This window comes from Neophocaena asiaeorientalis, unplaced genomic scaffold (genome assembly GCF_003031525.2).
Source record: "Neophocaena asiaeorientalis asiaeorientalis breed wild unplaced genomic scaffold, Neophocaena_asiaeorientalis_V1.1 scaffold476, whole genome shotgun sequence".
Classification (NCBI taxonomy): Eukaryota; Metazoa; Chordata; class Mammalia; order Artiodactyla; family Phocoenidae; genus Neophocaena; species Neophocaena asiaeorientalis.
The window spans coordinates 5863089-5877844 of record NW_020172178.1 but is presented as its reverse complement, the minus strand read 5'-3'; the positions used below and the strand labels follow the sequence as shown (position 1 = coordinate 5877844).

General features: G+C 57.3%; 3 protein-coding genes across 3 annotated transcripts in view; 1 reads left to right on the top strand and 2 right to left on the bottom strand.

The window, feature by feature from the left end:
• Positions 1-7178, bottom strand: part of CYP46A1 (cytochrome P450 family 46 subfamily A member 1) — a 33035-nt gene extending 25857 nt beyond the window's left edge. Inside the window, exons 1-2 of the mRNA XM_024759499.1 lie at positions 6966-7178; positions 508-588 (exon numbers count right to left, since the gene is read on the bottom strand). Coding sequence (XP_024615267.1) covers positions 508-588; positions 6966-7087 — 203 coding nt within the window. The 5' untranslated portion in view covers positions 7088-7178. The remainder of the gene's footprint in view (positions 1-507; positions 589-6965) is intronic.
• LOC112408386 (classical arabinogalactan protein 9-like) lies at positions 7086-7618 on the top strand. Its single transcript, XM_024757990.1, has 2 exons — positions 7086-7342; positions 7432-7618. The coding sequence occupies exons 1-2, from the start codon at positions 7086-7088 to the stop codon at positions 7616-7618; spliced, it is 444 nt and encodes a 147-aa protein (XP_024613758.1).
• A 6171-nt stretch (positions 7619-13789) lies between these two features.
• Positions 13790-14756, bottom strand: part of HHIPL1 (HHIP like 1) — a 53675-nt gene continuing 52708 nt past the window's right edge. The window contains exon 13 of the mRNA XM_024757978.1: positions 13790-14476. Within this exon, the coding sequence (XP_024613746.1) occupies positions 14120-14476 (357 nt within the window). The 3' untranslated portion in view covers positions 13790-14119. The remainder of the gene's footprint in view (positions 14477-14756) is intronic.

Genomic DNA, 14756 nt, shown 5'->3' with positions numbered 1-14756 from the left:
CGGGGCATCTCATCCCTGGGGGTGGGGAGGGGGGGGGCAGGTCTCAGCAGGGGTCTGGGGCCAAGGTTCTGCCTTGCTGTTGACTCACTGCTGAGTCACATCCCCCCACTGCCCTCAGTCTCCAAATCCATGAAATAGGGTTGCTATCCTCCTCCTTTGCCCCAAAAGGTTGTGCTGGGAATCAAGCGATATCACGTCTCTGAAAAGTGTAAAGCACCACCCTAAACAATGACTGTTACCTAGTCACACCCCCACCCAATTTACAGATGAAGAAACTGAGGCTCAGAGAGCTTCTGGTGCCCGGTCTAAGGCCACGCAGTTGGCAAAAGGCAGAGCTTGCCTTCTGAACCACCCTTGTGTGCCTCAGAGTAGGAACTGCTGGGGGTGGGAATGACCTGGGCGGGGGAGGTGGGTGTGTGCCGGACTGGGGGTTAGGGGATTGGGGGAAGCTGGCTCGTGAGGGGCAGAGACTGGAGTAGGGGCAACAAATGACAAGTTAGGACCCACCAATCCAAAAACATATCTTGGAGCACGCGGCCACAAACCTCATCCTTTTTCCAAAAGTAGGGGAGGTGTCCTAGAAGGAAACTAGAAGAAATGGGAAACATTAAGATGACCGGAAGTCACCGTCAAAGAGCGCTCCCTTCCCCACAGGACCTTGTGAAGTTGGCGTTATCAGGCCCACTTCACAGATGGGAGGACTGAGGCACGGAGAGGTACAGTCCTGACTCAGGGTCACCAGGCAGGATGCAAATCTCAGTCTGACTGGCTCTGGAAGTCTTCTTAGAAAGATGGAGAGGGATAAAACCATCTCCCTGGTGCAGAGAATGGGGGCTGGCATGAGGAATAACCTGAGACATTCAGGGAACACTTACTAAATGCTGGGCACCATGATGAGCTTGACCCCATCTGAACTCCCCACACCTCCTGAAGTAGGTCTATTATTAACGTAGTTAATAGGTAGGGCAACCGAGGCTGGGAAGAGGAAGTCACCTGGCCCCAGGTGCGTGGCTGGTACCAGGGTCCCCCACAGTCCTTCTCACCAGGACATAGTTCGGTCATGCTAACTCGGCAGTGCGATTACCAGATTGTAAACAGGCCTGTGTGGTGTCACCTTAGGCACATTCCAAGGTACTGGTGACTTCCTGTCTCCTGTTTATTCCCATCAAGCTGACTTACTACAGCTTCCAGAATGGGCGACAACAAAACTGCAGTTGGGGTTTTCTGGGTCATGGCACTCACATTCTCCTGGGAGGAGACAGAGTGAATAAATAAATAAGTAAATAGGGAGTCAGACAGTGATGGGAGAAAAATCAGACTTGGGGGAGGTAAGGAGAGCTGGGGATGGGTGTAGGAGGATTATTGTAAATAGGCAGGTCAGGGAACATCCCTTTAAGAAGGTGACGTGTGAACTGCAAGAAGTGAGGAACTTGGCCACGTAGGTATCTGGGGGACGAACATTCCAGGCAAAGAGGATCATAGGTGCAAAGGTCCTGAGGTAGGAGAGTGCTTGGTAAGTTCAAGGAACAGCAGGGAGGCGGTGTGGCTGGAGCAGAGTGCTTGAGGGGAACCTGGTACACGATGAGGTCACCAAGATGGGGGGAAGATTGTGTACAGCCTTGGGGTCTGTTATCCAAACTTCTTCTTTGAGCTTGGTGAAGTGGGGGCTACTGGAGGGTTTTGAGCACAACAGAGATGGGATCCGAATTGGGTTTTAAATGAATTGTCCTTGCTGCTGCAGAGCTGAGAGTAAACAGGGCAGGTGTGGGGGGCAGGGGTAGAAGCAGGGGCACCAGTGAGGGGGCTGTGAGTGGAGATGAGAAGTCAGACTCTGAACGTACGTGAAGGTGGGCCAAGCCAAGGGGACCTGCTGATGGACTGGATGTGGGGGGTGAGACAGGGGTCAGGGATGACCCTGGGGCTTTCGGCCTGGGCCGCTGGGAGGTTGGATGGAGATACCACTCACTAAGGTGAGGAGGACTGAGAGGGGGCCTGGTGGGGGCAGCGGACACTGTTGCCCCCGCCCCCCACCCTTGTCCTTGCAGGTGGAGGGGCTTCCAAAGGCCAGAACCCAAGTCTCTGCCCTGTGCTCTCTCGGCTCTGTCCGCAGGCTGAGTAGCCTGGAAATTCCAGCTCAACACCCCCCAGAGCAGCCCTCCATCAACGATCCCCTCTCCCTCCACCTCGTGGTGGGGTGGGGGGAGCCTGTGTTCCACCGGGCCCCAGAGTTCACCAGGGGGCTTGCATCTCAGTTGCCCCCAGAGGTAATTTGCTTTATTGACCTTCTGACCTTCTCTCTCCATCCAATCCCTAACCCCACCAGGATGACCCCTCCCAAACGACTTACACTTCAATTCTTGTCTCAGGATCGGCTTCTGGGAACCAACCTGAGACAAGTGGATGAAACTGGGAGCCAGCCTTGGAGCGGTTAGGTGTGTGCTGCCCATCTAACACGGAAGGGAAGCAGGCAGGTAGGCACCTGAGGCTGCAGTTCAGGGAAGAGCTCCCAGCTGGAGATGTCAATGCGAGACTCCTCAGCAGAGAAGTGATGTTGACAGACTGGGTTAGACCACAAGGGGTGGGTGTAGACAGGGGAGAGGTCCCAAGAGTGAGGCACTGTTGGGGGGACAGGCAGTAAAGGGACAACCAGCCAGGAAGACTGAGCAGGAGATGCAGGGGAGAGAGAGGGGGAAACCTGAGAAGAAAGGCTTCAAGGAGGAGGTAGGGGTGCGCCCTGCCCCGAGCAGCGGAGTGGCAGGGCAAGATGGGGACCAAGTGCTGACCATGCGTCTAGCTCCACGGAGGTCACGGGGCCTTGATCAAACCCAGCTGGGTGGAGAGGTGGGGGCCAGAGCCTGACGGGCGGTGGATTCAAGAGAGAAGGGGAGGGAGGAACAGGGGCCAGAGACATTGGTGGGGGTGGGGTGGGGTGGGCATCCTTGGCCAGCAGCTCCGAGGTCCCAGGGGGGAAGGCACGTGGGCTCAGGGCAGGCAAGGGGGCTGATGTGGCGGCAGAGCCCTGGAAGGAAGTTGTCTCAGGCTGTTCATTTGCTCAGGGAAGTAGGAGGCGAGAATAAAGGCTGAGCGTGCGCTGGCTGGCACGGGAGGTGAGGGACTGAGGGGAGAGCGGGCGGGCGGGGCCTGCGCTACGAAGCTCGGCGGGGCGCAGGGCAGCCACGCCCACTCGAGGGGAGTGGCTTTGAACTTACACCGCCCCGCCTGCAGCAAGATGGACCGTGGACATCACACATGACTGGCTGTATTTCCAGAATAATCTAGTACCCATGGTCACTCCCCAAAGCTGCAGGTTTGGAGAGAATATTCTCAGTTCTGAGTCACCTGAGTGAGAACAGAGTCGGGACCCTCCTCACCTTCACAGGCCTGAGAGTCTCCACCCTAAGCACCGGAGTCCAGAGCCACCTGGGGAGGCACGTGAGTGACACCTCAAGAAGGTCAAGGGCATGGCGTGGCGTGGGGTCCTCACTGCCAGGCAAGAAAGGAGCCTACGACCCGTTCCTTCCTGTTCCTGCAGGGGGCGCTGGGGGTGGGGGCGAAGGCAGGGCCCGGAGACCAGGGGTTAGAAACCAGCAGATGAGGGATGATGGAAGGAGGGGATGGTAGACTCCTGGGATGGGGAGGGGCGGACCGAAGCCCACCTGGTGTGCCCCTGGTGGTAGACAGGATATGGCAGAGCAACCCAGGGAGAGAGGAGAGGGCAAAAATCCCCCTCCCCTGCCCGGTCCCCAGCACGCATGGTTTCCTATAACCCTGCGACAGGCACAGTGGGAATCCGAGGTTTCCTGTGGGCAGAGAAAGTTTGGGACAGTACTGGAGCAGAAGTCATCTGGAGAGCCCACTGTGAGGCCACACAGAGGGGTGGCGGGAGCCCACGAGATGGCTGAGGGGGGGGCCACCCACTAGGAGTGAGGGTGAGGGTGCGGGGCCAGGAAAGTGCCTCGCGCCAGAGGGATGCGGTGGTTGAGTGCTCAGCCGGGCACCCCAAGTCCCCTGGATGCGCCGCCCAGCAGCGCCAGCGTGGGTCTCCACCATCACCGAGAGCGACCCAGCAACGGTCGAACAGCCCCCAGGCCTGGCGACTCGGCAAGCAGGAGAGGGTGGAGAGAAGCAACACCGCCCAGGAGTTTTGAAAAACTTATTACAAAAGAAATAAAAACTGGGAGAGAGATTTTGCATTGTCAAGTTTACATTCATCCCACACTACCAGGAGAGTGGGGGGTGATGAGGAAGCTCAGAGCAGTGACAGAGAAATACAGAGGCTACAAGTGTTTATGTGGGATCTGAACATGGGGTCTGAGTTTTCGGCTGTTACATGGATCGTTGCAGTAGGACGTTGTCTGTAATCAGCACACAGAAGCAGGGCACTCAGGGAGGGCATCTTGCTGGTGACTCTTGCAGAATAAAGAGGATGAAGACTGGGGCTGCGAGAGCACAGCAGCTGCCTCTTGCAGGGCAGAGGGTTCCTTGCCTGCAAGCTGGCAAAGCCCTAAAGCACACTACTGGAGACCCAATACGCATAGATTTCTCGTCAACCATGGTGTTGCCAATCACGGTTTGGGGATCCAGGCTCTGAATGCCAAAGCATCTGATTTATGCTAAAAAGAGGTTCCAGAACCTTCATTTAGTGCAGTTTTGTATTTGACCACCAACCAATTTTTCATCCAAAATCTTTTCGTATATGCACTGTTCAGCTGACCTCCTTAGAATAAAGAGCCCAACCCAAATTGTATTGAGCCTCCTCCACCCACCCACACACCTGTAGGTCACATGTAGATTTTGTGGTGTAAGACTTGAGGGAGAATTCAGGCATAAAAAGGAAAGATATATGGACACATGCTACTACATGGATGACCCTTGGAAACATTCTGCTAAGTGAAAGAAGCCAGACACAAAAGGTCAAATATTGTATGAGTCCATTTATATGAAATGTCCCAAACAGGCAAATCTATACACACAGAAGGCAGATTAGGTGGTTGTCAGGGGCTACGGGAGTTCCGGGGGCAATGAGGAGTGACAGCTAATGGTTATGGGGTTTCTTTTTGCAGTGATGAAAATGTGCTGGAACTAGCAGTGATGGTTGCATAACTCCGTCACTATAACTAAAAGGCACTGCACTGTACATTTTAAAGGGGTAAATGTTATGGCATACATAACTTTATTTTTTTAATGCAATTTAAAAAAATTGATGTGGGGAGAGTAGCCGAGAGGAGCTTGACTTAAGTTCTCTCTTCTTAAGACACAGAGATTGGCTCAGGTCTGCAGTGTTTGAAGCACTTGGGTTTATGAGAAGGTCAAGTCATGAGGAGGCCTGTCAGAATGAGCACAAAACTCATTCCATTCCAAGCTCTTGACGGCTGATTTGAAAACCTGAAAGGGTGGGAGTGTATCTAACAGAATTGGCAGGAGCCTTCCACCATCCACCTTGGATCAGAGTTTATCCAGGGTCTACTGTGCATGCTGAGCTAGATGTCAGGGGCACAGCAGTGAACAAGACAGACACAGGCCTATGGGAGAGACAGACACTTAACAAGAGGTAGCACAAATAGTTACCCAATTACCATTCAGGTGACTTAGCGTTTATAAAATGAACAAAATATATTTGCGTGTGGGAGCAGGTAGGGCCTCCCTGAGGAGCTGGCATTTAAGACAAGCCTAGAAGGCTGGGGGAAGAACCATCTAGATGGAGGGGAAGACACAGCTGTGAAGTAAGGGAAAAGGGTGGGAGAGGGCACCTGGGAGGAGAGAGAGCTGGCAGGGAGAACAGTTGCCTCCCTGTGTCCCCAGCTAGAGATCTTTCCCGAACCCACCAAGCAGGGATTCAGGCTTCAAATGCCAGGGCATCCGGCTTGTGCTGGAGGTGGGTGCCTTCCAGAATGTTGGTGTCCTGAGGTTTTAAGAAGTGTGTCTAATACCCTTGTTTATTCACTCAGTCAACAAATATTTATTGAGCATCTGCAATGTCCCAGGCTCTGGGGATACACAAGTGAACACACAGTATCCCTGCCCTCCCAGGGCTCACATTCTAAAGGGGGAGACAGACAGTCAACAGGTGAACAGACAGTCAACAGGTGAACAGAAGGTAACTTCAGGGATGATGGCCCCATAAGGAGCTTGGAGCTAGGAGGTGGGCTTTATACAGGGTGGGTGGGGAAAAGGAAGACCCGGGAGGAGGGGTTCAGCTGGGGTGGGTGCATGCAGAAAGAACTGGAGGCAGCAGTGAGCAAGCATGGGGTTAGAACAGTACAGAGCGGGTTCTGAGAGCCCAGCAGGGGCCTTGCTGGCCCCAGAGTAGCCTTAATTTAGAAGTAGATTTAGTTCTAAGTGATGGGAAGCCTTTGGAGCACAGAAATGACACGTCTGAATGACACAGAAATGACACCTCAGAAAGGTGAACTTCTGGTGGAGTAGAGGGGAGGTAAGGTGAGTGGGGTGAGGGCCGAGGATGGAATGGAAGTACCAAGGAGAAGACAAAATGGAGATACCAGGACAGAAATTTTAAAAAAAGAGGGGGGATGTGACCAAAGTACAGTGTATGACAACCCAGGTTGAGTGACCCCATCCAAGTCCCAAAGTTAAGAGCACCCACTTTAGAACCAGGCTGACCTGGGTTTAAATCTAGGCTTACCAACTGTGTGACCTTGGGCAGGTGACTTTGCCTCTGCGCGCCTCAGTCTCCTCGTCTGAACGATGGGGTAACAATAGCGCCTACCTAACAGGGTTGTCGCTGCCATCACGTTTTCGGGGCCCAGCAGAGCGCGGTGGGCGCCTAGCAGCTGCTGCGGCTGTGAGTAATTTGTTACTAAGAATAGTTAGCGCCCCTCTCCCTGCCGCCGTTTCCAAGCGGCCGCGCGCAGTGGCAAGGCTGGACCCGATGCCGGCTTGGACGCGGTCCCCCGGCCCCCCATGCGAGAGCCCCATCCAGGTCCCCGCCCCCACCCCCCGCTCACCTGGGCCGCGGCGGCCCGGGGATGTGCTCGTAGCGGCTGCGAGCGCGGTGCACGAAGGTGCAGCAGAGGCCGAAGACGACCAGGACGGCGCTGCCGAGCAGCATCAGCAGCCCGGGGCTCATGGCTCCGGGGCAGGCCAGGCCGGGGTCGGGGCCGGGCACGCAGGGGGCGGGAGGCCGCGAGCCGACTCAGCTGTCAGCGCCGCGCGCCGCCTCGGCCCCAGGCCTGGCGCGACCCAGCACCGCCCCCGCCCGTTCGGCTCCGCCCCCGCCGGCTGCGACCCCTCCCAGGAGCTCGGTCCCCGCCAACCACGTCTCCGCCTCCGGCTCCAGCTCTCCGGGCCGGCCCCGGCTTCGCACCGCCCATCCTGAAGCTCCGTCCTAACATCGACACTGTCTCCTCCCAGCTCCCAGGCCCCGCCCAGAGCATGTGATCTCCACCAATAACAACTCCACTTCTGGCTCAGACCCCCGCCCAGCACCGCCTTCTCTCCGCCTCCCAAGCCTCCGCCCACATCCCTCAAGCTCCACCCCCAACAGCAGCTCCGCCCAGAACGCGTTGTCCCTGGCAACCCTAATTCCTCGGCGCTTGCTGACCTGGCGGCGGCGCTAAATCCTGCTGGCTTCTCAGCCCGGTTTGGCGCCCCCAAATAACGGCGTTTCTCCGCGCGCGTTCCTAGGCCCCTTCCTTTCTCCCTAAACCTTCCTGGAAACCCCATCCCAGCCTCCAACTTTCTGTATCACGCCGACTGTTCCCAAACCTCTCCCCGGAACCCCAACCTCCAAAGCTGGTTTCCCCTGCCCGGCCTGTCCACACGGGGCAGGTGAAGAGGACCCCGGGGACACAGGGAGTCCTATGCCTGCGAATGAAGAGCACACGGCTGCCACCCAGACCAAGGGGAAGCCCCACTGGGGGACCGCGACCGCAACGTCCAAGGCGTTGACCCAAGTCCGAAGGGTTGGAGTGGGTGAAAATCTGGTTACAGAAAGTCTCCTTCAAGCGCGAAAGCGAGAAATGTGCCCAGGGTGGCCAAAGGGTATTTTCGAACTACTAACGAAGATTTTCCTCCCTTTTATAACCTGCTTCTTCTTACCAATCCGGGTATGACAGAAGAGACCAGCTTAGGGCTTTTTACTTCCCAATTCTTAGACTCAGGAGCAACCCAGAAGGAGAGCAGTGGCTGGGAAGGGCCAGGTGTGCCCCCTCCTAATCCAGATAAAGATCCCTTACAGCCGGGCTTCCCTGGTGGCGCAGTGGTTGGGAGTCCGCCTGCCGGTGCAGGGGACGCGGGTTCGTGCCCCGGTCCGGGAAGATCCCGCGTGCCGCGGAGCGTCTGGGCCCGTGGGCCGTGGCCGCTGAGCCTACGCGTCCGGAGCCTGTGCTCCACAACGAGAGAGACCACAACAGTGAGAGGCCCGCGTACCGCAAAAAAAAAAAAAAGATCCTTACAGCCGGGGAGGAGATGCCCGAAGAGTTTAGATGCTGCCGAGTTTCTGAGCAAAGGACATGCCCCCGGGCCAGAGTCCCAGAATCCTGAGAGGTCTGGGAAAAACAGAGAAGGCCTGTATACCGCCTTCCCAGGTACAGCCAGGGGCAGTCCCCACCAGGGGCATGAGTGTTTGGGGCGTGTGGGCTATGGGGTGTCAGAGAGGGCCAAGCTTTAAGAGTGGGGTCTAGCACAGAGGGGACAGGATTTCTGTCCCCAGCACGGCAAGCTGGACATCCATTCCAGCTCGGGGGATGGGGCCCCATCCTAGGGGGAGCACCATCCTCCCCCTAGGGCTGGGAGATGGTGGCTTGCCACTTTGCCCCCATGTGGTGGTGAAAAGCAGTCACAGGCACGCACTGGCTGGCCCTGAGGGGCAGGAGAGAGGGAGGCGGGGAGACCAGGACAGACCCTCCTAGGTTGCAAAACCTCCAGGGGTTGGGGGCAATTTGAAGGGAGGACACCAAACAATTGTTCCTTGAGGTCAGGACCAGATCTTAAACTGCTCTGGCCACAGTCTGGGGCAGGCATGGGACAGCCTCAGGGTACAATTGTCAGTGTGAACCTGTCCAACTAAGCTAGGGAGAGAAGTGGGCATTAATATTCTCTGGTGCATGGGTCAATACCAGTGACCTCTGGCTCTGTCCCATCGCCACCTCATCTGAGCCTCCCGGCTCTCCTGTGAGCATCAGGGAATGCTTAAGACTGTACACTGATGCTCCCAGGGGAAGCCCTTTGCCTGGACATGCAGCACTGCAAGCCCCCAGCAGAGGGAGCTGCCTGGAAGCATGTGGCCAACCACCTGGCCCTTCACCGGGAAGGTCTGGACAAATGCTATCCACTGTGGTAGCTATTGGCCACATGGCTTCCATACAGGAAGTGGTTTCCTAGGAGGCAGGGCACGGGCACAGTAACCAGGGAAAGAGAAAGATCAAGCTCCTTGGTTCAAAGCTAACCCCCCTCTGAATAAGGGACCCAGTCACATAGCCAACTTGGAGATCATCTGGAAAAGAACTGTTGACTGAAGAAAAATGTACAACCTAAAAGTTGGGAGTTATGTTTTATTTGGGAACATTGCTGAGGACTATAGCCTGGGAGACAGCCTCTCAGATAGCTCGGGAACTGTTCCAAAGAGGTCAGGGTGGAGCCAGGATACATATATAGGAGTTTTTGCTGAAAATAAAAAACATGTAGTCAAACATCAAAAGATTACTGCTAATCACAAAAACCAGACATCTCAAGTTAATGATTTTAACCTGAGTCTGGGCTCAATGATTTCAACGATTTCAATGAGTCTGGGCTCATTGAAATTATTCCTTAGACACGCATCTTAACTATGAGGGCCAGTATCCAGTTTTTCTCCATCTTGAATTCCCCTCAGGGCGCACCGTAGCGGGTGGCTGCAGTGGCTGATGGCTTGATGGCGGGCAACATTCATCGTTCACCAGGATGGCAGGCAACATTATTTTGTCCTCAGTGTCAGGGGTGCCTAATGGGGTAGTTGTGAGGATTAAATGATTCTGCATACCTGAGGCATCTGGCATATAGTAAGTGATCAATAAAGGTTAGTTTCTGCAGCAAGACCAGAGGACAGATGCTCCCACAAGAAGATGTGGGTTCTGGGCTTCCCTGGTGGCACAGTGGTTGAGAGTCCGCCTGCCGATGCAGGGGACACGGGTTCGTGCCCCGGTCCGGGAAGATCCCACATGCCGCGGAGCGGCTGCGCCCGTGAGCCATGGCCGCTGAGCCTGCGCCTCCGGAGCCTGTGCTCCTCAACGGGAGAGGCCACAACAGTGAGAGGCCCGCGTACCGCAAAAAAAAAAAAAAAAAAAAGATGTGGGTTCTACGTGTTAGCTGAAGGGGCTCATCTTCCTCCCATTTTGAGGATTTGTCCCTGGGTCATTCTAATGCTGGTCCCTCTACCTGGCTTGCCCCTCCCACCCTGTCTTGTGCAGTTGGCAGCTGCCAATGTGGGCGCCAACAGCCTGCTACTGAGCTTTCTGTCCAGAAACAATACGGAACGTCCTGGGCATGTTTGTAAATGTTACCTCATTTCTCTTCCAATAATCCTGCTGATTACTTCTGTTTTCCAATGAGGCTCAGAGAGGTTAAGTGACCTTGCCAAGGTCACACAGTCAAGGCTGGACCCCTAACATCCCAGTCGTTGTCTCCCAGCCAAGCATTTGCAAAGTGTAAACATAGGAATGCCTTGGGGAGCTGAAGGTTGCTCCCTAGCTTGGTTGCCTTCAGCCACTGACTGAAGCTGTCAGGGCTGCCAGGGACAGTGGGTCTTTCCTGTCATCAGAGGAGAAAGGTGGCCACCTAGGGCCCAGCCCAGCTGAGGCTTGCCAGAGGGATGCAGGTGAACAGGGAACCAGTGAGGCCCAGCCAGAGACCTGGAGTGTTGTTACCTGAGGCTGACACCATGGATGCAGTCCTGGGTGCTGGGCCACACCTGGGACATCCCTGCAGCGGTGGCTCCAAGGGCTCCAGAACTAAGCTGTGTGACGCTGGGCAGAGGCAGTCCCTCTCTGGGCAGGCTCTGAGAGATCACTCTAGCTGCTGACTGGAGGCCAGATTAGAGGCAGTGAGGGCAGAGGCCTATAGGGAGCATGGAGAGCCTTGGCCCAGACTAGCCTCCATCCCCAGCGACTTTAGAGGACTCAGAGGCAGGATCAAAGTCCCTGGGGACAGAGTCACTTGTGACTGCCCCCTTGGCTTTCCGAGGCTGGTGGTGGAGTGAAAGGAGCACGGGACAGGGAGTCTGCGCCTAACCCTGCCCCTCCCTGGGCCCGTGTCCCCATCTGCACAATGATGGGGCCCAACGAGGGGGACACTGAATTCAGTGCTCTTGACGTAGCACAGCGTGACAGCACACAGCTGGGGCTCCAGAGCCGGGCTGCCTGATTTCTAATATTGGCTGTGTGACATCTGACGAGTAACTAAGGGCCCCTGGGCCTCAGCTTCCACATCTGTAAAATGGGTGGGAGGGTGACCCTAGCACCTACCTCATAGAGTTAATACAAGGATTAAAGAGTGCCTAATATGTAAAGCCTTTAGAACAGTGCCTGGCATAGTAAGTGCTCAGCCGATGTCAGCCACCTGCCCTTATTATTACTAGTAAAGCAGCAGTGTGTCTCTGTGAGCCTCATTCTCAGGAGTCAGGCCGCAGCCTCAGCCTTATTTGGAGCCTGAGGGGTGATGGGAGGGGAAGCACCCTTCCTGCAACACTGACGGGCCAAGGCCAGCACTGCCCAGAGGAGTGATGGGGCCTGGGACCTCCCCTACTTGCCCCAACAAACAACAGTGACACTCAGGGCCCAGCGGAGGGCTGGACCACGCCCGCTTGCCACTTGGGGAAAGTGCCACGGGCCCCAGATGGTGGGCCCAGGCTGTGGGTGCTGAGGTGCAGTGGGAGGTGCCCACCTCCCAGGCCCTGCCCTGTGGCATCATGTCCTCCAGGCCTTGAACTGAGGAAGGGGGCTCCACAGGGTGGGGAGGGGCAGGAAAGAGCACAGAGGAGCCCTAGGAAGAGGAGGCAGAGGCTGCTAAAAGCCATACCCCACCTCTAAGCCAGAGGGACCAACAGCCCTGGCCCTTCCGCTCTGAGGGCCCCGAGGGCCACCCCGCCTTCCCTGGGCTCTAGTCTTAGCTCGGCCCCATCTGACCAAAGGCCCGGGACACTCAGCCTCCCAGGTTCATTTCCCCATCGGCACAGTGAGGAGTTGGCCTGGATGGTCCCCACGGGCCTCCCAGCTCCTAACAATTCCAGACGTCCCAGCGACCTGGAAGATGCCCAGTCAACCACCCCTGGGCAGTGGGGGGTGGCACAGCCACCTGCTTGGCGGAAGGGGCCCACGGGGGTCTCCATCAGCTATTTCCCAGCAAGGCTGGCAGCCTACAGCGGGCAGGGGCCCTGGGCCATGCTGAGACTTTCTGCGGGTATAGCCAGGGGGTTCAGTGGTTATACACCTGGCAGGTGCTAGGGCTAGCCAGCTCGTGTTCAAATTTGGCTTCCCCCTCCCTGGCTGGGTGATCTCAGCTAAGATATTTAAGCTCTGTGCACCTCGGTTTCCTCGTCTGTAAAAGGGGAGGAAGGGGGCCGTTGCGGGGATTGAATGACTTCAGGTATGCGGCACCCTTCTTACGACGGTGCCCAGCACACAGGCCACAGTCAGTGGCAGGGTTAATTGTGGTTTGCACCCGGGGCTCAACAGGAGCCACAAGGGTCTGGGTCCCTCGCCCACCCCACTTAGGGCAGAGGTGGGGGGGTTCGAGAGGGTGACCCTAAAGCTTTTTTCTGCAGCCTCATACTCCACACTCAGCTTCAGCGAGCAGCTGGGGGACCCCGACAGGCTTCCGCCCGCACCATTTCCTCTGCCAGGCACACCATCCCTAGTGCCAGCTCAACTCCCGGGACAACACCCAGGTTGGGTTGGGATGCCCCACCCAGAGCCCTCCCCCACGCCCCCGACACGGGCCATATCCGGTCCTCACTGCCCGGTGACCATCTATCTGCTTCCCCTCCCTGGCCCCCTATCAGAGGCTGAGCCCAGCCATACTTGATGCCCCTTGACCGGCCTGGCATGAGCCAAGGCTGAGGCCCTTAGTGGGCAAAGGAACTTCCACCTGTGAGCAGGACAGAGGCTGCAGAACCAGCCCCCTTCTCCCACCCCCTCCCTCCGCTTCCAGGCAGGTGTGAGTCAGAGAAAAGAGGCAGGAAGGGGGTTTGTAAACAGTCGCGCTGTTGGCACAGCACTGGGTGACAGAGCACCAGTGGTCTCACTGGGTCCGCAGCCCGGTCGGCCCCCGGGGTTGGGTTGAGGAGGCAGGGGGTTCCCTGGGATTTCACTGAACAGGGTGGGTGGGGAATGGAGGTGACAGAGGTGGCCCTGGCACCGGCTCGGAAGTGGAGAAATCTGAAGTCTCACCAGCGACCGTGGTGCTCGGAGTGGCTGGGTCCAGCGTGATGCTGAGGCCCAGAAGGCTTCTCCTGGAAGTCATCCAGTAATCCCTGCCAGCCCACCCCGGCACTCGCTTCCTCCTAGGCACCCTGACCCTCGCTGGGACAGCCACAGCCCAGGGGTCACCCTGGACCCATCAGTCTGATGACTTCCCTTGGCCCCTACTAGATGCCTTCGTGTTCTATTCAGCAACTCTGACTGCCAGGCCACCAGTCCACGCCCTTTGGGCCACGTTCCTCAAGCCGTGCTCCAGCTGGTCTGGGGCCTTCCACTCCCCACCGTGGGCAGGGCAGGCCTGGTCCCCTCCCTCCACCCACCGGCTGTGCCTCTGTTAGTGCAGTGAGGTCATGTCTGCCCTTAAAGGGCAGCTGCCCTCAGTGCTCAGGGTTCTACCAGACTGTGCTCCTGCCGCTGCTTGAGATGCCTGGAGGTAAGCAAAGAACACCTCAGGCTGCAGCCACACACCCACAGGGGCCACACGGATCCCAACACATACTGCGGCTGCGGGGTTTCAGACACGTGGGCAGGAACACACAAAGAACACGCGTGCACTGCACGCACCACAGGACAGCATTACAGATGGGCCACCCCCCACGTTCCCCCCACCCTCAGACTCGGGCGCACGCACCAGGCGCGCACAGGTTGGACGGGCTCTGGACGCACAATGGATAGCCCGGCTGGCCAGACAGACAGACGATGCTCGCCTACAGATCGGGGTTCTCGCGGCTGCACACGACGCCGGCGTCCTCCTGGTGGTCGCAGTTGTGGGAACCCAGGCCGGCGTGCGCGCACTCCAGTAGGTTGCGTTCACTGCCTGTGCAGCGCACGTCGTCCAGCAGGATGGGCAGCGTGTGGCCCTCGCCGAACTCAGCACGCTTGGCGGCCCGCACGGTGTACGCGAAGCCCAGCTGGCGGCACACGACGGCAGCGCCCTTGGTGTCCCAGGCGTCATCGCACACGGTGCCCCAACGTCCACCCGCGAACACCTCCACGCGCCCGCGGCCTGGACTCAGGCCCGGGGGCCGCACCAGGCGCACGTAAAGATGTCCTCGTTCTGCCCTCTACTCAGACCCTGAGGATGAGGTGCCCCAAGCGTGCTTCTTGGGTCACCCTGGCCCCACAAGGTGCCCACCTGCAGCTGAATGCCAGGTGCTTCTGCAGCCATTCTGCACACACGTGCTGGCAGCTGCTTTGTGCCTCTGCTGCTGGGCCTCGCCCCACCCCATCCCTCCTCCCCTTCTGGGAGTCCCCTGTCTGGCAGGGGAAGGACTCTCACACTGTAAATTCCTAAGCGCAGTGGCAGGGAAGGAGTGTCTGGGAGAGCTTCTCAGAGCAAATGAC